Source organism: Apaloderma vittatum, unplaced genomic scaffold, assembly GCF_000703405.1.
Source record: "Apaloderma vittatum isolate BGI_N311 unplaced genomic scaffold, ASM70340v1 scaffold10585, whole genome shotgun sequence".
Taxonomy (NCBI): Eukaryota; Metazoa; Chordata; class Aves; order Trogoniformes; family Trogonidae; genus Apaloderma; species Apaloderma vittatum.
In genome coordinates this window covers 1-10,113 of record NW_009717639.1, presented here as the reverse complement: position 1 = coordinate 10,113, position 10,113 = coordinate 1, and the positions used below count along the sequence as shown (strand labels likewise).

At 36.8% G+C, this 10,113-nt stretch overlaps 1 protein-coding gene across 1 annotated transcript in view; it reads left to right on the top strand.

The window, feature by feature from the left end:
• The window catches only part of IFNAR1 (interferon (alpha, beta and omega) receptor 1), a 19,680-nt gene extending 11,482 nt beyond the window's left edge, over positions 1 to 8,198 (top strand). The window contains exons 6-11 of the mRNA XM_009869980.1: positions 186 to 300; positions 1,141 to 1,340; positions 2,302 to 2,459; positions 3,247 to 3,400; positions 6,396 to 6,550; positions 7,971 to 8,198. Of these exons, the coding sequence (XP_009868282.1) occupies positions 186 to 300; positions 1,141 to 1,340; positions 2,302 to 2,459; positions 3,247 to 3,400; positions 6,396 to 6,550; positions 7,971 to 8,198 (1,010 nt within the window). The remainder of the gene's footprint in view (positions 1 to 185; positions 301 to 1,140; positions 1,341 to 2,301; positions 2,460 to 3,246; positions 3,401 to 6,395; positions 6,551 to 7,970) is intronic.
• The last annotated feature ends 1,915 nt before the right edge of the window (positions 8,199 to 10,113 follow it).

Genomic DNA, 10,113 nt, shown 5'->3' with positions numbered 1-10,113 from the left:
TATTCAGCCTTTAGTAAAACACAGACTTCGATTTGCTATCTTTATAATGAAAACAGACAATTTTTTTTTGTTTTTGATTCTTAAAAGTATACCATAAGCATTTACATGAGAAATGTCCATTCAGTGGGAAATTGCTGTGCATAATATAAAGCTTTTCAGTAACTGTGGGTTTCCTTTTCAAGCAGTGAAGGACCCACTCTGTGCAACAAATGTGAGAGTTCTTGCTTTGAATATGAAATTTTATTTGCATTGGAATAATCAGTATAAACAACATGTGAGCTACAACGTGCAGTATCTCCTGTGAGTTAAACAATTTCCTCATCTCTGTTTAAACAGGTTATGTCATTCCAAATGTCATCCATCTTACTTTGGAAATAGTTATTAAAAGTTGTTGTGAAATACTCTGCAGAAGTGGCTTACCATATTCATTGAAACATTGGGTACCTTATCTGGCAACAGTGTGACATTTTAAAAAGATTGCATATAACAGCTAGAATTTTAGGGTACTAGGCCTATTTTAAGAGTGCTAAATATCTGATGGAATGGACTGCTGAATATATGCTAAGTAATATTTTTAGAAGATGTGGAGTTTGCATTTCTTCACACCTTTTTGAATATGAAGAAATTGGATGACTAGAATGAGTAAAAATGTAGGTGTTCAAGATTTCAGTTGTCAACATATTTGATAACTTCTGGTCAGATCCCAACATGGAAAACCCTCCATCATATCTATAAACCTGTATTATAATATCCAGTTGTCACACAAATAATGTAGCCAGCATCTAAATAAAGAGGAGAGATACCTCTAATATTCTTTTGCAATTCCTCTGGCATGACAGAAAAACAATCGACTTAAGATTTTTCATATAGTTCTATTATCTTAGACCTTAAAAGCTTCTAAAACCAATGTATAATTTTTGTACTGAGGCTTGATTTAAAGCTGTAATTTGTATTTCCTGACCCAGTTAACTTAATTGTTTCAGTTATAAATGAAAAAACAGTATTCTGAATACAAGAAATTTCTAAGAGGCCCATTCTTCCAAAAACAGAAAAACCAAACTGTGTAGTGCAAGTGAACATTTTGCTTTCTTTTAGAGTTCGAGGAGCTCACATCAAAAACTATTAAAATATCTCTTGCAGTGGGTATATAAGAGAACTCGACAGTAGTTACTCAACGAAGTGGCTTAATGTACCTGGATGTGAAAATATCACTGATACACAATGCAACTTCTCATCTCTCATCACTCCCTCTGGATTTTATTATCTCCGTGTGCAGGCCAAGAGTGGATTTAATAAATCATGTTTGTCTAATGAAGTGAAAGTAGATCCTCTGAAAACAAGTAAGCAAATGTGTGTTCTTAAATTTTTATTGCTCAGCAAACTTGTACCTGAAACTATTATTTGCAAAAAGAAACTTGCTAGACTAATGAAACTGAATACGTGGTTTCTCTACAGAAACTGTGCTCGAAATCCTGTCCTCATCAAGTTAAATGGGAGTTTTTCCATGGTCTTCTCTATTTAGCACAGCCAGTATTTCACTGCATTTAGAATCGCACCATTTGCTTTCCTGCAAAGCATTCTATGGCATTTTATAGTCTCACAGTATATGGCATTAATCACTGTATGAGATTGTACTAGAAATATCCCTATATTGACTTGTGCCTTTGACAGGGAGAGCACTTCTTGACATCCTAGGAGAGTGTGTAACACTCTCCAGATCTTTGTTGCACGTTTTCAATTTTATGTGAAGTGTGACCATACTCAAGTGTTTGACTTCCAAAGAAGTTACCAGTCCTAAATGTCAAGAAATATTTATGTAGTATGTAGGGTAGTATTCCATTGGTTTTTGTACTGAAGGTGGAATCAACAGCTGTCCTGTACATCAGCTTTCCCTCATCCAAACTTTTGGAAATTAGATCAGTCTTTAAAAAGATAACAGTGATCAGGTAAATGATTCAGCAAAAAAACCCCAAAATTGTCATGCTTCTCACTTTTCAGCTATACGCTAACTGTAGAAAAATCTGTGAAAAAGAGAACCCACATCCAGATGAGATTAAGAAGTGTTCAGTGGTTTCACTTTGATTTGCACAGAGCTAATCCCACTGACTGTGTATTTCATGTCACTCAAACTTGCAGAAGCAACATATGAATGTGGAAAGATAAAATAATTAAAATATTGCTCAGGGCTCGAGATTCTGAATAAAGATATTGATTAAGATAGACTTTTAAGTATGCATTTTTAAAAAACTGTTGTATATTTAAATCAAAGTATAATTTTTAACTTTTTTTTAATGTCTTAAGATGACATTGGCCCTCCTGGTGTAAAGGTGGACATCAGTGGTGACGGTTTGCTCCATATCCAGATTTCTCCTCCAGGAGGATCTGAGCGTGAAGTCATGAGGGACCAATATGATTTGTCTTACCGGATTCTCTATTGGAAGAATTCATCAAATAATGAGGTATGAACTAGTGAAAACAGTATATAAAATTTATGACTTAACTGTTGAGTTTTCTTCAAGAAACTTCTTTACAAGAGTACATATAGGGTGTATCAATCATGTGATCGATTTGGATTGTTTTTTTCTCAAAGATTCTTTAAAAAATCTGGTAAAGATGATACTTATCACAAAGTAATTGAAGTTTTAATCTTTTTCCATTGATGTGGCTATATATAATGATTTGCAGAATTGCAAAACTGAATTTTGTATGAGCTGCTAAATGGCTCACTTTTGCACAGAAGTCATAGAGTTCTTGTGATGCTCTTACGATACGACTCTGTCCGCTGTCTTAATTCATGTAGCTTCCATCCCCTTAAATTCGCTTCCTTCTGTATTTGCAGTTTTATAGTTAGGTATATCATCAAATGATGAAGTCTTGCATGCTTTTAGCTCACATGTTAATGAATCTTTTCATATTCTTGAAATGCTTCTTATAGTAAAACATTTTACAGTAATCTGTAAATGTGTGTGTGTGTAAATACATGGAAGTAAACTGCAACAGGAAAAAGTTTCATTTTGCAGTATGGTGAAAGCAGTTGGTTCTTGCCTGTAAGGTTGGTTTGGTTGGGTTTCTTTTCTGAATGTGTTTGGTTAAGAGAGAATTCTGTTCGTTCTTTTATTTAATCCAAGTGCAGAACAGCATCTTAAGTTTTCACAGAATTATTTCTTCAGCAGAGGCCAATATTCTCATCAGAATTACTCTTATACTGTTTGTGTGCATCTTATTCTTCCAATTTTTCTTTTTCAGGAGGAAATCAAAATGAAAGAGACAAAACAGACGATAGGGACAGTCTCTGATCTAACACCCTCAACTACGTACTGTGTAAAAGTACAAGCGTTCTCAAAAGCTTACAACAAAAACAGTAGTTACAGTGAAGAGGAATGCATCAAAACACCTGGAGGTAGGAAGAGCCTGGGAATTCTTACACCTCTGGAAGTAAATTTGTTAACCTTTTGTAGGCCTTTGCAGGTCTCACTAGTTAAAAAAAATAAAATTGCAGCATGACTTAATGACCTTGCAGAGTTAGCACTGAGTTGGACAGAGATCCATATCAGCAGTCTGTCACTTTGCTGCTCTGTGTTTTCTGCTCTAACTAGACTAACAAACTCCTTCCGTTCTGACCTGATGAAAATTGCATTGATCAGTTTAGAACTCTGTTTTAGAAATTATCTCAGATTCATAACAGTAGTGACAGTGAATTAAGCTTAGTTCTGTAGAATGACTTGTTGATCGGCAAACTTTAATTTCCAGTACTTCCAAGGTACTTTTAGCAGGATGCAAGGAATCACTAAATGCCATATTTACAATAATATTTTATTCTTGAAATGGTCTTAATTCTATGAATGAATTAAACTTTAAAAAAATCATGTGCTGAAGTGGAAGGAGACAAATTGTCAGACTTTATAGCTGAAAGCTCACCTTTGTGCAAAATGAATGTATGTTTGTAGATGGTTTACACTTACTCAGAATATAAAAGCAAGTGGAATTTAATTTGGCCAGTTATCTTCTATTAAGAGGCTGTAACACTAGAAAAAATAATAAATACCAAACTGACTTAAAGCTAAGAAAATGTAATTATAATAATGCTACTTTCTCATATCTTAAGTTCTGAGGATTCATTGTAGTCGTTGCTGCTCTTTCTTTTTCAAGGCTAAAAAGAAACAAATGTTACTTTTTTTTACCTTCATATGAGAAATTCTTTAATCTTACTATTTAGTTATGAGTCTTCCCCATATCCTTCTACTGAAATGAGCCTGTTTATGACCAAGCAGCACACTCAAGACTCTCTTGAGAGAGACAGTCACACAGATCGTGCCCATACCTTCTTGTATCTCAATGCAGAAAATTTTTGTTCTCTGATCATTTGTACTAACTGGAAGTAGAGGTAGAAAGACTCAATTCTCTCATCTTGATTATTTGTAAAGTGTCTCCTGGTATGTATTAATTTTAGTATGTTCAAACTCCTTTCAGTTTGTTTGTTTATTTGTTAGAGATAGAACCAGAGAACATGTTGCACAGCAGAAGAGCAGAGGGGAGAAGGAAGCTTATAAGACTCTTGGACTTAAGCATTGAATAGCTTGTGACTATACTGATAAAAGGTTTCTTTAACTACAATATTTTAGTATCAAAAGCTGGATTCTGTCATGTAAAGGTCTTCTACCATAAGGTCCCAACCCGAAGTCCTTGAATCTGAGCCTAACCTATTAGAAGGTTTTCCACAGTTCCTGGGTTAATATAAGAATGCCGGACCATAGACTTACAGAATGGTTTGGATTGGAAGGGGCCTCCAAAGATCATCTAGTCCAATCCCCCTGCTGTGGGCAGGAACACTTACCCCTCAGTCAGGTTGCTGAAAGCCTGATCCGACCTGGCCTTGGAGGCTTTTGGGTAGTGGGGCTTCTGCAGCTTTTCTGGGCAATCTGTTCCAGTGTCTCACCAGCTTTACACTAGAGAGTTTCTTCCTTGTGTCCAGTGTAAACCTAAAACTGTTGCATCCTGTCCTGTCTCTACAGGCCCTGGTATGAAGTCTCTCTCTATCTTTCTAAGCCCCTTTTAAATATAAAAGGCTGTAATAAGGTCCCTCTGGAGCCTTCTCCAGGCAGAACAACCCTAACTCTCTCAGTCTTTCTTCATAGCAGAGGTGTTCCAACTCTCTGGCCATTTTTGTGACTTTCCTCTGGATCTGCTGGGTCTGAGTTCCCTGGATCTTGAGTTCCCTGTCTGTCTTGTGCTGAAGGCTCCAGAGCTGGACACAGCACTCTAGGTGGGGTCTCACCTGAGTAGAGGAAAATCACATCCCTCAACTTGCTGGCCATGCTGCTTCTTATGCAGCTCAGTATACAACTGGCACTTTACTGGATCATGTCCAACTTTTCATCCTCTAGTCCTCCTCTGCAGGGCTGCTGACAATCCCTTCATGCCCCAGCCTGTACTGATACTGCGAATTGCCCCAGCCCAGGTCCAGGACCTTGCACTTAGCTCTGTTGAACTTTGTGAGGTTCACATGGGCCCATTCCTCAAGCCTGTCAGGGTCCCTCCAGCAGGTGTCCATTCCCTCAAGCTAATCAGCTATGCCACTCAGCTTGGCATCAGCAAAGCTGATGATGCCATGTTTGAGCTCTGAAGTGAAATTCATCTCGCCTTTCTATACAGACAAAGCAAAATCTTGTGCTGAGCTTGTGTGTAGACTACTGGTATTGAAAATAACTGCGGTAGCCTTAAGATTGTTTTCTTCTTAGATAAGCATCTGAAAGGAATAGATGCTTACTGGAAGATCCATTTTCTCTCCTTTAGCTGCCTTGTATTCATCTGAGGCTTATAATTGGAGTTGCTTTTTGGGCCCCTGAAGACCCTGCAAGTCTAGGCACTCATTTCCTGGCTAAGTAACCACAGGCCAAGTCACTGTAGTAATTGTTCGTTCTTACTCCATAGCCCATGGGAATTCTTACTCCTGTATCTCTGTCCTTTTAAAGGAGAGAGCTTGATCAATTACCTCTTCTGTTCCTTGAGGTTTAGACCCTCTACACAAGCAATAGCACAAGAGTTTTATATGCGTTTAGTGTTTCATGGTAGCTGTCAATGTACAGCCCTTTTGTCCTGCTGTCAAAGGACATCTAACTAATATAGCTGGGAATAACTGGATCTTGGTTCTGATCCTGTCTGCAAATGCCTGTGTTCTTATATTGGAGAAATGTTTTGTGCTGCCTTTTTTTTTTTCCTTAGGAAAATTATTTAGGATATTGGAATGACATTTTTGTAGTGATCATCATGGTTGGGTGTAGTACTGTAGAAACGTGAAATTTTATGATAATTCTGTAGCACATTTGGAGATATGTTCTTTAATATTTGTAGTTGATGAATACCTACACTGAATGGGTTTTATTCACCTTTTTTAGATAAGATTTCATCTCTGATCATTTTAGCAACATTTGCAAGTGCCCTGGTTGCTGTCTGTCTTGTCGCCACACCACTTGTTTTTGTCCTGTATCAAGCCTACAATAAAATCAAATATGTGTTCTTTCCATCATGCCAGCCTCCTTTGAACATAGAGGTAAGTTGTGATGTATTTTTCTTATTCATTAAGCAGATATATGTTTAGAAAAAGAATAAAAAATACTAAGAAAAAGTGTTTATTATCCTATGTTATTACAGGTATGCCAAGAATAACTGCATAGGTTTTAACAAAGTGCAGGAATTCCTATGGAAAAAAAAATGATGGTATCAATTTCTAGAATTCTACAAATGTTTTAACTTTTATGGTTTTCTTCTGTCTGTGCAAAAGTGTTGCTAACGATTCTTCATTGCAGAGAGTGTGCATGTGATAATGTGCATTTGCCCTGCTATGTGAAAACAGAAATGTTTTTCTGTTGCATTATCTGGAAGAGCATGATCTAGCCTTTTTGTCATCTGTTAAAAATCAGAGGAGGTGAAAATGCAAGCCCAGTCTTGAGAGGATATTTTAGTGTAGCAGGCAGCAAATGCTTCTGCTGACTCCTGACCTAGAGCCCTCGCTGGCCTCCAAAAGGACAGATGTTGTCCAATTTCCAGCTCAGCTTGGCACAGGTAGTACTTAACAAGAATCCTGCTCTGTAATGAACAGGGCAAACATGTAAGTGTGGATATATTTTGAAATGTACCAAGAACTGCTTTTCACTGTGCTTTCTGCTGTGTCTCTCAGAACATTGATGCTGAGCAGTGTAGAGTCTTCCCTATGCATGTCATCTTCTCACTGAAGCTCCTAGGATGTGTGGTGTACAAAGCTTTCTGAAAAAAGCTGTAATTTAAAACCAGTTTCATCCCTTACAAGGGCTAATCTGAATTTAATTTCTTTGTAAGGCAGCATTTTAGCTGGTTTGCTCTGTAGCATACTGGTATCATAGTTTATACAATGCTATTTAGAATCTTTTTTGATGGATTTGGTATAAATGACCACATCAGAGAATAAATTTAAAGCATGTAGGTTAGACAATAGTACGCTGTTGAGAGCCGTGTAAGGCTTCGTATCCTGCTGCAGCAGCTTGCTTTCCCTTTCTTCTTTCAAACTTTGCTTTTTAATTGGTAATGGTTTGTAGACTTGGCAAACACATCTGTCATCCCTGTGCTACCATGTGATCTTTGGAAGTGTTATAAATTAGAGTTTTCCTTCAGTTCTTGTGTGGCCTCCTAAGGCTATAACTAATGAAATATTGCAATTTTATAGATGATTGACAACTGTGAGCACAGCAGAAGAGTTAAGATTGTTAGCATCATTCTTTAGTGTTCAATTATAGGAATGTAACTAAACTCAATCCTAACTTCGAGTTTGTGAACTTAGAGAAACAAATGATGTTATAAGTAAAAACGTGACGCTACTGAATCTAATAAGACGGATTTGTACAACAGTAATGTTAAGCAGAATCATTATTTAGATATTATGTATGAATGTTCATTTATTTGGGTTTTTTCCTTCTTCCCTCCTTCTCTTTTTGCAGGATTTTGGACGACAGCTCTTCATTAGTCCTTATCTGTCAACTCCAGAAGAACCAATAGAAAACTGTTCAGTAATTGAGCCTGTCATCACAGAAGTAGTAAATCAAATTGATTTTGATGACTACAAACACTCTAAACAGAGCAGTCGAGATTCAGGAAATTATTCTAATGAGGATGATGCTTCAGGAAGCAAAGCATCAGAAGAAACGCTAGGAAGGGAAATACTATAACTTTTAGGAGAACTAAATTCATATATGGGACTGTTAGTGTAATAAACACCTAAAACTCTTTTGTTATGCAAGTCACAGCATAAGGAAGGCGGCGTTACTGTGGGGTCTTTGCTTCAGGTTGCCAAATCTGCAGTTTCTAAGCGGAAAGTTACAGACCCTCTCTCCTGCAAGCGGACAGAAGTTAACACACAATTGACTCATCAGACCTTACACCATTCTGAATTGACTTTGAATTGTATGATAAAAAGAAACCATCTACATAAAGAGGAGCAGATCTGTACACTTTATATACTTGAACTAGATAACCTCAGCGAAGACATTATCTGCAAGAAGAGTTTCTTGCCATCGTGTAGATTTGTTTTGAATGCCAGGGTGTACTGTGAGAGCAGCCTTAAATTCCAGTATTGAATCTTACAATGTTTACACATGCAGAAGGAAATGCAGTTTTGCACTGCCTTTAGGATAAAAAAATCAAACATCCAGGACAGATGTATGCTGCAAGAGGAAGCTAAAGAACACTTACTTTGAATGACAAGATGTGTTAAGAAGCCTGTTTTGCTTTGTTTTGGTTTTTTTCCTCACCATGGCTACACAACCAGAAGAGTAAAATATTGACTTCTCATTTAATTGTATTTAGAAATGTGAATCTCTTAACAAGGAAAAAACTTATTTCTGTAATTAGAAGGTACCCAAGTTGAATTTTGAAAATGCTTTTAAACAAATGGTGAGGATGCTTGTCACTCAAAACTTTTCAGCTTAGTCTCGTTTTGCCAACAGGCTTTTCTTTGCACAAGTTATAAGGATATGCTGCAATAATGTTTCAATTTGTATACAGTTTTCTTTTTATAAAGTCTTTTAAATAGCTTATTTTTTACGAAGAAATTTATGTAAACTGTTAGCTTCATGTGGGCTGTTTATTGTAACAAGCAACTGTTGGTGTTTATATGTTCGGTTTTTTATGAATTTTGAAGGTGTCATCAAATGTTATTATGTCCCTGTGTTCACTGGAGAACATAATAAATTTTGCACATTTACTTCCTTTATCCCTTTCTTGTTTCCATGTGGTTTTGAAATAGTGACGTTGAAGCTACACCACAGATACTTAGGAAGTTCCTGTGAGTCTTCAGTTCTTGTCCTTCCTAAAAAACCCAATGTGAAGAATATCCTCTATAAATTAGGGCTTATGTTGGGAGTGTTGCATGATTTTGACAAATCAGAAAGAAAATACTAATTCATTTTCTGACTGGGGGCTTAAAATGAGAACACTAAACATGAGGATTCCAGTCAGTGTGGTCTTTGCTAAGTGGCTCCCGTCTGTGAATTCTTGTGAGACACTTAAACAAAGGACAGTACGAAGTTGTCTGTATGGTCTCTCCAGTAGAATCCAAGTTTGCTGTGAGGATGCACCTTGTTTATGCAACTGTTCCTTTCAGTGATTTGTATTGTAGCTGGCTTCCCTGGCTGGTTTTGGTTTGGTTTTTTTTTCTCCTGGACAACATCAATTTCAGTCTGTTTTTCTTATTTGTGACCTACTCCAACAGTAGAGTTCAGGGACATTTTCATTCAGGGGATTTGCAAAAGTGTAGCTATTAACTTTTTGTGGGGTTTATGTTGTTTGAGGTTTATTGTGGTTTTAGTTTTTCTTATCTAAGGAAAGTATTTCATCTGATATTTCATCAGCTAACTATGGGCTGTTGTTTTGATAACTGTTTTCTGTGGCACAAGATTTTATTTACCTCCTGGAGTTTCAGCACTCTGGAAGAAAGCTATTTAATGTGAAGGATTTCACTGTTAGATTTCAAATGATGGTAAAGCAGTCTACTGTGAGTGTCTCCAGAACAGGCAGAATTCACAACTTGCAGGCAATCCACATTTTCTTCAGCATATAGAACTAAATGAGCAGTAGTGAATATAT